Raw genomic sequence first — 15,541 nt, forward strand, 5'->3', positions numbered from 1 at the left:
TGCCACTACTGTATTAGGTTGCATTAACACTTTCTCTATGCAATCAATGTCGCGTGCCCATTGCCTTCTCATGTGTTCCATTTCCTCGTCAAACTCTCTTCATTTCTTTGCTTCCTCCCTAACCTTTTCCTCTTCCTGTCTTTTCACCTCTCTTCTCTCATTTGCTCTACGCACTTCTTCATCTCTGCGTGTTTGCATTCTTTTATCTCTTAATTTCTGTTCTTCTTCTTCTTCTCTTCTCTAACCTATCTCGTTCTTCGATTGCCTTTTGCCTGTTGTCATACTTTCTTTGCTCCGCTCTCTCTGTTTTTTTTAACTGTTCATCTTGATACCGTTGTTCCCGTCTTTGTCTACTCTTTCTTTTAGCCTCGTCTTTCAAACATTTCTCTTGTTCTCTATGTTTTTTATCTTGTTCGTCCTGATCTTCCTTTTGCCTTACTTCCTCAATGCTTTTCCCATCAAGTTTGAGCAATATCTGACCTCCCATCCATTTGTTCTTTATGAGCGCTACCTCGTCAGCTTTGTCTTTCTCTCCTTTCCATCTTTTTATTTCGCTCTCTATATCTAGAGACATACCTGGTCGTTCACTTCTCTCCTTGTCCCGTGGGACTTTAGGGATCACATCTCTTTCTGGCGTCTTCTTGGGACTCTCATCGCTGCTACATGCAGGTGACTTATGTGTCGGGTTGTTATATCCTGTCGCTGCCTTAAGCTCTCTTAAAGGATATAATCCGTCATCTTTCGTAATATTGTCATTTACTTCAGGCACGGTAGGGGGAGCAGAAGGCTCTTCATCCACCTCTTTACACTGGTTAAGCATCCAGCCTTCAGGAGGTGGGTCTTTCCTTTCCTCCTGGCCGATCTTCCAAAGCTCTAAGCTACCTAACCTATTTTCTAGCTTCTTTCCCATGTGCCCTCTGTGCAAATATGTCATCATGTGTTGCAAAACTGCTTTGGACAGTGATCCCCTTGTGGTCATGGCATGAACATTTTATCTGCCGTGCCCTTAACCCAATCTGCACTCTATTGCTTAAGTTTGGGTGCATGTTTTGGCAGCTGTCTGCACAAGTGTATAAGCAGAGTAACATCCTCCATCATGACTAGTCACAATCGACTGTCAATACTTACCGTTATTTTACACTAATAAATACTTTTCAGAAAAATAATACAATATGAGCGTGCACTAATCGTCGCAGCTCCAAACCTCTGATTCACTTTACTTTGATCTACCTATCTAATGAACATCATTAGTGAACTAAATAAATAAATAATCAAATTTCAACCTTTCACCACAATCTATTACTTTTCGTTTCTTCAATATCTCATAATTTCTTTACCATAGACAACATACAGACAAACAGATAAACTGACAGACTGGTCGGCCCACATAAATCTCTGTCAACGCTCCTCGTGACTCCTCTTGACCCTAATAATGACTCTGATTAGAGTATAAGTTGTTCTCTTTAACGATCCTTGATTGTTCGTAGCCTAGGTATGTCCACTTGTATTTTAGAACAACTTCTTCTTAAAACGTCCCTTGATGAAGGATTCTAGGCTTATTATATGGATCGCTCCTCGTCCATATATGTTAAACTATGACGTTCTTCGTCCTTAAACTAAACATACCCCAACCAACCCTCTGTTTTTTCTTTCCCTGTTATCCCTTTATCACTTCCCCCACTCAATGCCCATTCATCGTTTGCCCACTCTCTCAGTCTACTCACCATTTGCGTTTTCAGCTTCTGACCCTTGAGATCGCCTCCTTCTCAACCAGCCGCTTCAGCCTTCGGTCCGCTCAGCTACCTGTAGAGATCGGGAGGGGAATTCCGTGAAACGAGGGACCCGTCCCACCTGTCTCCAGTGACTTGCACGTTTTTACTAATGGCCGCTATCTACAGGGAGCTTTACGGTACTCCAGCTAAATGGCGGAGGACACTCGATATTTCGAGACCCATAAAAGCCTATTTGGTCGATGGGTCTTTAACCATCCTCTTTCTGCTACCACGTGAACCCGTCTATCCAACACTAGGCCCTTTAAAATGAGGGCGCAATACTTTGAGATGGATGGGGATGTAGAATATACTCAAACATCAATAATCAGACTGACTCAGGAAGTTGGCAAAGAGCGTCTTTTTTAATATCAATTATCTAAAACAGGGAGTATAACGAACATCAACGAACATCCTCTCGATCTTCTCACTCAGCAAGTTTCATAAAAAAGGCAGGTTATATAGAAAAACCTCATCATCATTGACGTCAATCTACGTGGCAAACTACAAAAACCTACAGAAAAGTGATAGGCTTAAAGAGAACATCTAGGTATATGTTCCATACTTGTTCGGGAAGTGAATTGGGTCTCTAATATCAGGTGGGGCAACTAAGCCCTCCTTGAGTGCAAATCACTGAACGACATCAAACACACAATGTCCTATAGGTTATATAAACTATAGGGCTCTCTATTACGTGGCCCTCTACAATTGATTGGCACCCTTGTACCCCTCTATGATATTCCACTTCACGCTAGCAGCACGCAGGCTGGCACCCAGGTGCTGGTGGGCTGGTCATGGCCATAGCTTCCCACCTAATTAGACTGCCATCTATCACCACTCTTGCTGTCTGCCAGTCAATTAGCCTTTGAACATGGTCTTGGAAATGTTCTCTGTGCCTGAAAATAAAAGGGAGTATAGGCATACTTTGTCTCTTGGTTTTGATACAGCTCAACTCAGTATCTATTTTCATCCGACCATGTGACTGAAGACCATGTTTCAGAGCTTTTCTGTATTTAAAATTCTATTAAATGATGAACCTCTGACGTCTTCAATGTTCTTGCTCCTCACCTCAAACAGGAGTTTGTTCTTTTCACATGTTTTGTAGCTATTGCATGAATATCCAAGCTCACAGTGGCCTTGACTTCCTGGTGCTGGGCCAGCCAAACCTTTCTTGAATCTACCTCCGTCATTAAGTCAATTTCCAACTGCGCCACACTGAAAAATGCTTTCTATTAAAGGGTTCAGACTCTGCTAAAGTACGTTGTGGAACAGCCTTAGTCTATTTTTTCAAAGATACAAGGTACCTGGCAAATATCTATGGTCCTCCAGGTGAGTATACCAATATAACAAAAAACTGGACCAATAGATCAAAGATGACAATGTACTCTGAATTCTTTTTCATTAATTCACAAATAATGATTTTAATTCATCACATATCATTGCATAAAAAAATCAATATCCATAAAACATTCATAACCTTTATCCCATCATTCATACACATTCATGCTTTCATACATACAATCTCTCTATATTGTTCAAAGACGGTGTCATAAACAATGCCACCATATCATACAATTCAATGAATATACTGTGCTAGCACCCTTTCTGATTTACAGGTGTGTCCCTCTGTATTAATTACAGGTGATCTAGCAGTCAACACGTGTTTTGGTTGATATTAAACAGGGCATAACATCTCATGCCCTTTAGTTCTTCCAACCTTCGTCAGGACTGAGGTCAACTACCCAATGTGTATTGCCTTGCAGATGGATGGGGTGAGCAACGTGATCTCCACTACACAATTGTTGGAGGGGAGTGTAGATTTTCTGGGCAAAATCCCATGTACACTCTGCCTGGATATGTGTCAGCTTTTTCTTATTCTTATTATGTATCAGGAATGTCTCATTATAGATATCCAATGGTCATCTCATGGGTTTTTTAGATGTGGGTGCATCATCTTGTTCGTGGGTGTCCTTGTGCTGACGTAACTAGTTGCAGATATTAATAAATGTTCTTTCAAAGGGCTTCTGTATAAGTTGGAGCCTTGTGAATATATATTCACAACAAGTCTTCAGTGATTAAGCAAGTGCTTGCTATTGTTGGTTTTCTACTCGCTCACGTCGACATTTACATGTGTCGTACGCGATTATGGCACAAAGAGCTCCTGCCGAACTCTATGTGGGGCGTTGAAGGTCATTCCTATGCATAGCTAGCCACAAGAATACTTTGTCTGCCTGCGTTACTGCGTCTGTATAATTGTAAAATGACTTTACATTTTCTTCATCGTGTCTGTATCATGAGCATCTTCATCTCAAGCCCGAAATGTTGCTCATCTTTAACACCTCCTCTTTAGATCTAAAAGAAAGTTTATGGCCTTCACCCTCTTTTCTGGATGTGTCAGCTCTGCTTCACATGACGTCATCAATCTTCTTTCTTGCTCGTTTTCACACTTCCTCCGGGATTTCATTCAAATGACCATCATATTGTCGGGAGGGCATATATGGCTTCCTCAATGGGTACTTTTCTTCCAGGATTCATTTCAGTTTAGGTATTTTCACTGGTACTGCGCGTGTCTCACACTCTGGCTCCCAACATATAGGCATCATGGGGGCAGAGCTTTGAGTGGGGGTACTTGGCTCCACCTCTACACAGGGGTAACCCCGTCTGCCACAAATTGCAATGTTTGTGTTCTGACTCATCAAAACATTTCTCCAACCCAATTCCTGTCAATGGAATCTCAGGTTAGAGCATCATACAGGGTTCTCATTCCAACTTTGCAAGCACTAACTGGCCCACAGTACCTGCACTTCTTATGTTTGGCCATGTTTAGGGCAGGGACTTCTCCAAGCTTGAGGAGATACTTAATAGCGTTTCCAACCGTCTCGAATTTCCTTGTGAAACATACAAGCTGTCAGAAGCCCCCACAGGTCGGTGTTTACGCTTCGTCCTGTGAAACGCCAAAGCGCAGCTAAGCTCAGCTGATCCCCTTGAAGTGTTGTTTTGTGTCAACAAAACCTTACAAAAAGGGAGATAGCCACTGCACAGGGGTGTCTGAGGAAGGACTATTCTCCATTAAGAGGTGGGTGATAATATATGAGAGGATAGCATAACATTGCATGCTGTGTGAAATGTAAGGCTCTAGCACAGAGGTCTTCAAACGCTATCCAAGGGGGGCCTGATAGCCCACGAGGGCCCAGCCTGAAATTAAAAAAAAGGAAATGCCAGGGGTGGCTCATACTGGAGCAAAAAACTGGCTCTGTCACCAATATAAAAATGGTCCATAGTTGCAGGTGGCAATTCATTCCTTTAGTCACAGACTGTTGGAATAGTATCCAAGTTTTTTTGTGTGTTTCTAAAATGTGTTTCTAAAATGTAAGCAAATTGTGATATTTAAAGAATATTTATTCAGCAACAATGGTCAAAACTACTAGCTGCATAGTGAAGTAACTCATCAAACAGGTTCACATTGGCCAAAAAAGTGGCCCATTTTGACCCTATCGGCCAGTCCGAGCCTGGTGGTTCCATCCATAATGTGTGAGGGGGCGTCAACTCAGTGGCCCCCTCATCCATTATGGAGGAGCCAAGGAGCCAGCCCAGTGAGACACTGAGCACTCCCTCAGCTTCTTTTTCCAGCTGAGGGAATGCTCCTGGGCTGGCCAAACTGGCAAATGGAAACACAGTTTCCCTTTGACCGTTCAGTTCTCCAGCCTCACATGCTCAATGAGCCATGCAAGGCTGGGGGAGTTTTGCTTTGCCAGACTTGCATAGCTCATTGGAAATGCTGTCTGGGGAACTGCATGTTGTTGGGGAGAATTCTAATTTCTGTGCTAATTCTCTTCAACCTTAGAGAACCCCAGCCCTTTTTTCTGGACTTTAGGACTTTTAAATTTTAACCCTGAAGTGAGTGAGCTTTTTTTCTCACTCTTTCATATGTTTTGACCTGATTTGGATTGCGTGTTTCCTTTGTTTTTGGAGTATGACAAACTCGATAGGCATCTACTTTTTGTATGGTGAGACACAGCACCTTCAACGCTTTAGATTTCGCCTAAGGTATGAATACCTTTTCTTGTCTGAACTACTCTTCCCAACAATAGTAAAGTGAAATTGACTTTACTTACCTTTTCTCTTTGTAGGTTCAGTACACCCCATTTTATGTGGAGTGCTGGGGGTTACCCAGTAGCCCCTTATCCTACTTACTCATGTAACAAATTGTATGTAACCCTCACTACTTTAAATGGCTGGTGTCAGTGGTTTAATTTTCCTACCATTGTGCTTTTCTACCACAGGCTGAATCTTCAGCTGCAGTATAGCACCCCTGGGTGACCATTTTGTCAAAATGGCCCGGTCTTCTTTTTTTACCATTTTCTGTTTGTGAGGTCTTTCTTGGGTTTTACTCTGTGCGCCAAGCCAGGTTTGAGCCCTTTGTTGGGCTTCAGTACTGAAACCCGCCTCTGGCTCCAGTGTGTCTGAAAGGGCAGGAAGTGAGGGAGATTCCCGAATCCCCCGTCCTTTGTCTTTAGGAATGCCTGAATGCACCCAGTTCTTATTGGCTGGCTGGCTGTCCTTTCAGGACAACCACCCTGCTGTTTGAGTGACAGCTAGGCTGTGCATGAATGGGAGAACCTACATAAAAGGCAAAGGTTTTGGGACTAGAGGCAGAGTCAACCACTGGGAAGAACACCCGACGAAGAAACCGTGAACGAAGTTTGCTGCATCCTCCTGGACCTTTGAATTGCCCAGTGAAACCCTGCTGCTGTGCTGAAACTCCTTTTTCTGATCGACAAGAGAAGCTCCGGAAGGGACGACTTCTTCCCTTGGGTTAGTGGGACCAACTAACCCCGAGGCGAACTCCACTGGGCCATTTTACCTGACTGGCTGTACTTCTTTGCTGCTGCAGGAACCGAGTGTCAGGGGTTGAGAAATCTGTAGTCGAGTGCAAAGTCTGCAATCCGGCCAGAAGCTCCAGGAGTCTCACCAGGACACTCCAGAAGCAGGATGACCAGAGCTCGAGTCCACTCACCAGAGTGCAGGAGTGAAGGAAGCCCAACCAGTGTTCAAGATCCGCAGTGGAGCTGTTTACTGAGCGCTGAAACCGTGAATTGCTGCTGATCGGAAAAGAGCCTGTAGCTGCCACCGACCTCCGAATTGCTGCCGCAGGAGTCCTCCAGACGTCCTACCTCTTGTCCCCATGACTGAGGCCCAGGATCTGCATCACTGCAACCAGACAGAAGCCAGCTGGACCACTCTTCTTCTAACCACAGGTACTGTTCTGACTTGGGGCACTTACCTCAGTGTCTTTAGCTCTGTTGACACTTGCAGTAGCTACTTTTCTAGAGTCAATTTCAGCTCTATGCTTCCCAATTGTAACAGCTTGTGACCCTACAGTGATTTCTCTTCAACAAACTCCAACTTTGTGCAAGACTTTGTTATCTAAGAAGTGCCTCAGCTCCATAGACTGTGCTTCAATTGACTTTGGCTGCCCCGGCTCCCTGCAGACTCATCTAGTCCACTTGACTTCGATATTTACTGTCCCTCAGAGGTGATAACTTGGTTTTAAACTATTATAGCTGGGAAAGGTTTTTGCCTAGACTCAATTGGATGATTTAAGTGCTCACATGCTCTGAGAACCTATTTAACCTGTTTCCCTCCCTTAACCTTTCCTTTCTACAAACTTCAGAATCTACAAAGTGTACTAGGGATATATAACTGCCATTACTGTCCTAGTTAGTGAAGTTACCTCAGGGTATAGGAAGTGAGTAAAAAGCATCTGTAAAAAGCATCTCTAAAGAGTATCTACTAGCTTTGCGTTGATTCTGGAAAAGTATTTCAAAGTATATTTGATAGTTACATATATTGCCCTTTTTAAAGAATGCTTATTTAAAAACTGTTGTTAAATAAATAGGTAACTTTATCTAAAACCTTGAGTGTAAGTGTGTGTGTGTGTGTGTGTGTGTGTGTGTGTGTGCGTGCATGTGTGTGTGTGTGTGTTTTGTGTTGGTCTGCAGAGCTGATTTTGACGAGTGGGGGTTTGTACAACAAAGGCATCAAATGCCTTTGTTGCACAATTCCCCTATCCACCTGCCAAAATCAGCTATCCTTCTGAGACGCTGTGGAGCCCAGGGGACAGGGATGGTATTTTTTTACTGGACATCTATGATAGATGTCCAGTAAAACATATCATGCCTGCATCAAGGTCCTGCCAGCGCCAATTGCAAACTGTTTGGCTTTTTACCCAATTTTTCTTTTAAAGTATGCTCTAAAATGCAACATTTTAACCCATTATTTTAAAAACCTTCCCGGGGGTAAACTCCTTGTGGGCTCCGTTGCTATGGCATATCTGGGGGAAATATTTATGCCCCTCCACTTAAAGAATTCACCAGCCGCCACTGGCCCTGGGACTGTGCTGGGAGCAGGGTGAGGATCCCAGGTACTGTGGTGGGAGCAGGATGGGCAGGAGCCATGGAATAGTGGTGGGAGCAGAGTGGGGAGAGCACAGTGTCTGTGGTGGGGTGAGCCCAGAGACTGGATAGGAATGGGATGAAGAAGCCCAGAGACTAATGGGATCAGATGGGGGAGACAAGGGACTATACTGGGAGTAGGTGCACTGACGGCGTGCGATAGTTCATAGCCATTTGGATTTACTGTCCATGTGGCATTTTTGTGGGGGGTGGCAGGCCCACATTTTGCTCAGGGGAGGCCCACTCCTAAAAGGTTTGAAGACAACTGCCCTAGCAGATGACATGGAGCTATGTGAGCACTGCGAATCTATCATTCGGAATCCGAAAAGGTCGATTTCGTTTTTTCTAGAACATTTCCATGCAATTATATGTGGGGGGAGACCCCCGCAGCCCCTCCCCCCAACCCTTTCCCCATATAGCTGCGGGGAAACGTGCATTTCAAAATCTGACATTTTCGGACCATTTTTACCTTCCCAGTGTGACATGATCCCAACGACATAACATTACTTTGCATTTCCTTTCATGTGAGTACAGTTTTAAACCCCATGTTCTTTCATTGTGAAAACTGTTTTAAAAACGTACACACTTTCATAGGCTTTTACTGCTATCCTGTAATCAGGATGGGTGAAATAAAGCCTTAATCCGATTTTTGTTGGACATGTTTCTAAAACATGTATATAATGCCAAGTTGGTGTCTTGCATAATTTGTGTACTTTAGAAGGCATTGCTATAAAACTAATCTTTTTAGACACAAACCGTAACAAATAATTGTATTATCTATAGATGGGAAGATATGTGATCAAGTGCTTTAATTGCAGACTATGCCCAAATCCTGGTTTCACCAGGTAAGCAAAGTGTGTGATCCTGGGCAAATCATTTCGATGTCCCTCTGGCCACTGTGTAAAAATTGGGAGTCCAGAGGGAAGAAAATCTCGCTAACGTCGGCCAGATTGAGGCGGTAATTTTCCAATCTCCCAGAGCTGTAAATGAAGGCTAGAAACCACGTGTAAAAGATTGGTGCATGCAACTAATTTGCCACTCATTTCAAAAGCAAATGCATATCTGTCAGCTTCTGATTTGATGATGGCAGATATGCATTAGATTCCTATGGAATCCTCCATCTTTTAGCAACTAGTAAGAGCTGGAGGGCTCCATAGGAGTTCATGTAAAGGACTGTTGTAATGTACGGACAGGGCAGGAGCCATTCACGATTGCACTACAAAGCTCAAAGAATGCACTGAAACTCGGGTTTGCCTGAATGTTCATGCATTTGCTCTTACTGGTGCAGGCATTCAAAATTGAATGGCAAGGGGGTTCGGGGGGCTGCTAGCACTCCAGTGTTAAGGAGATTGGTCCAATCTCTGCATTTAGCAGTGGTAAGAAAATGACTCCCCTGCCCACCAAAGTGAAGGCATGTTATGTTGCCCTCAGTGAAATCTGAGCTCCACTTTCCGAGGATCAGATGTGAACCCAAGTTGCACGTCCAAGTCTTACAAGCAACTCATTAGGATGATCAGGTTTTAAAGTAAGATGTGCACCTCTGCTCATTTTCATTTATCCAGAAACCCCTATGTCTCTCAGCAGGTGACATTTCTCTTTAAGCACCCTCGTTTATCCATAAGCCATGCTCTTCTTATAGTATTTAGTTGTCTTCTAGATCCTCCTTTTCTTCTAAGCCTGCCAACTTTTATACATCGCAATATTGTTGCCAAAACAGCGCAAACTCGGCCTGTGATTGATGGACGTCTGAGAGATAACTGCATTAGGCTTGCATAATCCAATGTCAAGCAAACTGCTTAAAAGTACACAGTTATACTGAGATTTTGGTTGGAATCACCGATTGTAATATTTCAGTGGGTCATGGATCCAAGCTCTGCAAAAAAGGAATTACAAAGAGCGAAAGAGAGATGACAATATGATTGGACTGGGGAAAGTGGTGAGAGAGACACATAAAAGGGATACAAATAAACAGTGAGACACACAGTGCAAGATACAGATAGAAAGTGAGACAAATAAACAGTGACACACAGTGCAAGATACAGATAGAAAGTGAGACAAATAAACAGTGAGGCACACAGAGCAAGATACAGATAGTAAGTGAGACAAATAAACAGTGAGACACACAGAGCAAGATACAGTAGAAAGTGAGACAAATAAACAGTGAGGCACACAGAGCAAGATACAGATAGAAAGTGAGACAAATAAACAGTGAGACACACAGAGCAAGATACAGATAGTAAGTGAGACAAATAAACAGTGAGACACACAGAGCAAGATACAGATAGAAAGTGAGACAAATAAACAGTGAGACACACAGAGCAAGATACAGATAGAACGTGAGACAAATAAACAGTGACACACAGTGCAAGATACAGATAGAAAGTGAGACAAATAAACAGTGAGACACACAGAGCAAGATACAGCTAGTAAGTGAGACAAATAAACAGTGAGACACACAGAGCAAGATACAGATAGAACGTGAGACAAATAAACAGTGACACACAGTGCAAGATACAGATAGAAAGTGAGACAAATAAACAGTGAGACACACAGAGCAAGATACAGCTAGTAAGTGAGACAAATAAACAGTGAGACACACAGAGCAAGATAGATAGAAAGTGAGACAAATAAACAGTGAGACACACAGAGCAAGATACAGCTAGTAAGTGAGACAAATAAACAGTGAGACACACAGAGCAAGATACAGATAGAAAGTGAGACAAATAAACAGTGAGACACACAGAGCAAGATACAGATAGAACGTGAGACAAATAAACAGTGAGACACACAGAGCAAGATACAGATAGAAAGTGAGACAAATAAACAGTGAGACACACAGCGCAAAGAAAGTGAGACAAATGGAGAACTACTTGAATGAGCGCAATTTTTGCACCTTCGTTTTTCATCCTCGGCCCACTTAAAGCCTGGATTGGTGAGTACCTGTGCTTCATTTTTTCTTTTTTTTTTACATTTTAAGGACTGTTTCAGGCCTCTCAGGAAAGAGTATTTATCATTGTAATTGCTATCCGAAGCAGGGGCGTTGCCAGGGGGGAGGGGGTTGAGGGGGCTGTAGCCCCTGATCTTTTGGTTGTAGCCCCTGATAGAATCTCAGGAGCTACAATCAAAAGACTAGCTAGCCCCCAGTCCCAACAGTTCCGACATCAGTTTAGCCCCGGGTCTTTTCCAGACCTAGCAACTCCCCTGATCCGAAAACTGGCCGCCCTTTGTAGGAAGACAACACACAGGTGGCGGCGAGAGCCGAGAACCTTCTGCCTGCACGGTGTAAAGTCTGTTGCGACAATTTCTTACCCCCTTAATGTTCGTCGACCCGGAAGCAGAGCAAAGATTGGGAACATGTTCTTTAAAAAGAAGAATGAGAGTAGAGACTGTGTGGTAACTTTACCTATCATATAATACTCGGGGACTTGATACATCGCTTTTCCAGTCCCAGAATGTTTGAAGTAATGTTTTGTCACAGAGTTTCTGGAGAAGTGTCAGTTGCCATTATCTTGCACACTGGTGTGGTGGTAAGAACAGGAGCAGTGAAGTCACAGGGGCAGTCACCAATAACAGAACACTGTTTATTTATTGGAACATTTTACAGATTATTTTCAAACGAAAGAATTGGGGGAGGGGGGAGATAAAAAGGCCATAACAACCATAGTGTACACAACATCCTGTAAGCGCTTCAGCTGGACTCGGAGTGATGCTGGCACATTTGCACATAGTAGGCCGTGCTTTGAAGTGGGAACACGAAAACGTTGATTTGAAGACGCTGCTCATTACATTAGCACCACATTATCGGCGGCAGGTCAGAAGATAAGAGGCAGTGGGGCGGCACCGAAGGCACAAACGGACAGCAGAACACCAGATCTCATTGGATGATGAACCAGGAAGGCAGGAAGGCAGGAAGAGCAGGGATGAAACAGGTTAGACATCACCAAAGGGCGCGGGGAGCGGGATGAGGAAAAGGGGAAAGAAAAGATACAACAATTAGGCCAGAAGGAAAACAAACAAGAGGAACGGAATACAAGCGACATGAGAAAGAACCTCAGACATCCTGAACAACAGTAGCGGCGGAGATTAGTGGAAGTCTGTGTTTGGGTACATGTCTGTGTCTCTCAAGATGCCACGGTAATGACACAAGAGCACCATCGCCTTCTGACGTAAGGTGCACTGTCTCACTCAAGGTGTACCGTCTTCTCCTCACTGGAGGTGCCCATCGGGTCGGTTCTGCACTCACATCACTGGAAAGCTGGCCAGGGTGGTGATCCCACAGGCGTTCCCTTTGTTTCTGGCCATCAGGACGTAGCCTTTATTACCCCAGTACACGCCCCAGCTGAAAAAGAAGGAAAACATGTCAGCCATTGTATTTGAATGTTCAGAGCTCCTTTACATATCCCACGGAACTGGCTAGTATTTCTAACCCTCTCCAGGCTAGGCAAGGGCCCCTTCAATGGAAGTGTCCCCTACCAAGCACCACCCAAGCGTTCCTTCCATGATAGTGTGCCCTGCCAAACACCACCCAAGATTTCCTTACAAAATAGTGTGTCCTACCAAACACCACCCAAGATTTCCTTACAGAATAGTGTGTCCTACCAAACACCAACCAAGGGTTCCTTCCATGATAGTATGTCCTACCAAACACCACCCAGGAGTTCCTTCCATGATAGTGTGCCCTACCAAGCACCGCCCAAGAGTTCCTTCCATGATAGTGTGCCCTACCAAGCACCACCCAAGAGTTCCTACCATTATAGTGTGCCCTGCCAAACACCACCCAAGATTTCCTTACAGAATAGTGTGTCCTACCAAACACCACCCAAGATTTCCTTACAGAATAGTGTGTCCTACCAAACACCAACCAAGGGTTCCTTCCATGATAGTATGTCCTACCAAACACCACCCAGGAGTTCCTTCCATGATAGTGTGCCCTACCAAGCATCGCCCAAGAGTTCCTTCCATGATAGTGTGCCCTACCAAGCACCACCCAAGAGTTCCTACCATTATAGTGCGCCCTGCTAAACACCACCCAAGATTTCCTCACAGGATAGTGTGCCCTACCAAACACCACCCAAGAGTTCCTTCCATGATAGTGCGCCCTGCCAAACACACCCAAGATTTCCTTACAGAATAGTGTGTCCTACCAAACACCAACCAAGGGATCCTTCCATGATAGTGTGCCCTACCAAACACCACCCAAGATTTCCCTACCAAACACCACCCAAGATTTCCCTACATGATAGTGTGTCCTACCAAACACCATCCAAGGGTTCCTTCCATTATAGTGTGTCCTACAAAACACCACCCAACGGTTCCTTCCATTACGGTGTGCCCTATCAAACACCACCCAAGATTTCCCTACAGGATAGTGTATCCTACCAAACACCACCCAAGGGTTCCTTCCATTATAGTGTGCCCTACCAAACACCACCCAAAGGTTCCTTCCATGATAGTGTGCCCTACCAAACACAACCCAACAACCCAAGAGTTCCCTCCATGATAGTGTGGGCTACCAAACACCACCCAAGAGTTCTTTCCATCCTAGTGTATCCTATCAAACACCACCCAAGAGTTCCTTCCATGATAGTGTGTCCTACCAAACACCACCCAAGTGTTCCTGTCAAGATAGTGTGTCCTACCAAATACCACCCAAGAGTTCCTTCCATGATAGTGTGTACTACCAAACACTGCACAGAGTTTCTTCAAAGATAGTGTGTCCTACCAAACACCACCCAAACGTTCCTACCGTCATACTGTGTCCTACCAAACACCACCGCAGAGTTCCTTCCATGATTGTGTGTCCTACCAAATACCACCCAGAATTCCTTCCCTCATAGTGTGTCGTAGTGAACACCACCCAAGAGTTACTTCCATGATAATGTGCCCTACCAAACACCACCTAGGAGTTCCTTCCATGATAGTGTACCCTACCAAACACCACCCAGAGTTCCTTCCCTCATAGTGTGTCGTAGTGAACACCACCCAAGAGTTACTTCCATGATAATGTGCCCTACCAAACACCACCTAGGAGTTCCTTCCATGATAGTGTACCCTACCAAACACCACCCGAGTAACTTCCATGTAAGTGTGCTCTACCAAACACCACCCAAGAGTTCCTTCCATGATTGTACGTCCTACCAAACACTACCCAGAGTTCCGTCCATCATAGTGTGTCGTAGTGAACACCAACCAAGAGTTCCTGCCCTGACATTGTTTCGTAGCGAGCACCACCCAAGCGTTATGAAGGGTAAAAAATTATTACAGACCAGTTGTGGTGTTATTTTTCTTACTAGATGTCGGTTGTGATGTTGCAACTAACATGTTACTATGGCTTTACTGCTACATGGAACTAAAATTACAGCGCTCACTATAGTATGTGACACAGGTGTGGTTTGAATAGGGAAGGAGCAGGACAGGGCACTTAAGCTTTCGTTAGAAGTGTTACAGCAATTATAACAAGCATTTCCAATGCCAACAGTTTAGACTTTTGTAAATGCATGGGAAAGGCATTTGCCAGGCCCTGCCACACATTGATGGCAGCAGCTGGAAAATGATGTGAGTACCTAGGCATATAATAGAAGTGCCTGGCAAATGCCTAATGTTTATACACAAGCCAAAGCAAAATGGTTGGCTTTGTCAATGCTTGTTTTAAGAGAACTTCCGTGAAGGACATGCATAGTGCTTATAAACCGAGTGGCTGAAAGCAGACCTTGTTAAATACATTTTTATTACACTAGGAGCGCCTCTACTGCTCCAATGAAGTCATTAACATTCAGAAGAATGCTTTAAAAAAAAATACTGGCAGACACTTTGACATCAAAGTTTGTTAGTACGGTTTGATAAACCTAGCTCAAAGAGATCCTAGGAGGATGTGCGTTGGGCGGGAGGGGCAGCAAGTGGGTGGGAATGGGCATAGGGATTAACATGGCCATGGACAGTCAATGGGTGGGTAAATAACCAAACAACACCTACAAGCTTTGTAACCCTCCTCATATGCCATGTCTCCCTAGCTGTACTCCAATGCAATAGTTTCGGTTTATAGGTGGCGGCAAAACTAAAAAGCAGCATTTTCGAATGCTGCCTTTTTTAATGCTCTGTCTGATTAGTGGTTTTGAAACCCATAAGCAAAAAATCAGGCCTGCTTGTGAGTGGAGGTATTACCTCTGCTCATAATGACAATAATAGCGCAGGGGGAATCACCACTTGCGGTGATACTGCCACCCCGCAAGGAAGTCTTCTTTAACTTCAGAATATGGAGTAATCAAAATACATAATCCAGAGCTCTCAAGGTTCCCATGGGTATGCATGAGAAGGCCA

At 44.1% G+C, this 15,541-nt stretch overlaps 1 protein-coding gene across 1 annotated transcript in view; it reads right to left on the minus strand.

The window, feature by feature from the left end:
• Positions 1–11,791: 11,791 nt before the first annotated feature.
• The window catches only part of LOC138578972 (cathepsin K-like), a 39,543-nt gene continuing 35,793 nt past the window's right edge, over positions 11,792–15,541 (minus strand). The window contains exon 8 of the mRNA XM_069649740.1: positions 11,792–12,563. Coding sequence (XP_069505841.1) covers positions 12,464–12,563 — 100 coding nt within the window. The 3' untranslated portion in view covers positions 11,792–12,463. The remainder of the gene's footprint in view (positions 12,564–15,541) is intronic.

This window comes from Ambystoma mexicanum, chromosome 1p (assembly GCF_040938575.1).
Source record: "Ambystoma mexicanum isolate Mex_15411 chromosome 1p, UKY_AmexF1_1, whole genome shotgun sequence".
NCBI lineage: Eukaryota > Metazoa > Chordata > Amphibia > Caudata > Ambystomatidae > Ambystoma > Ambystoma mexicanum.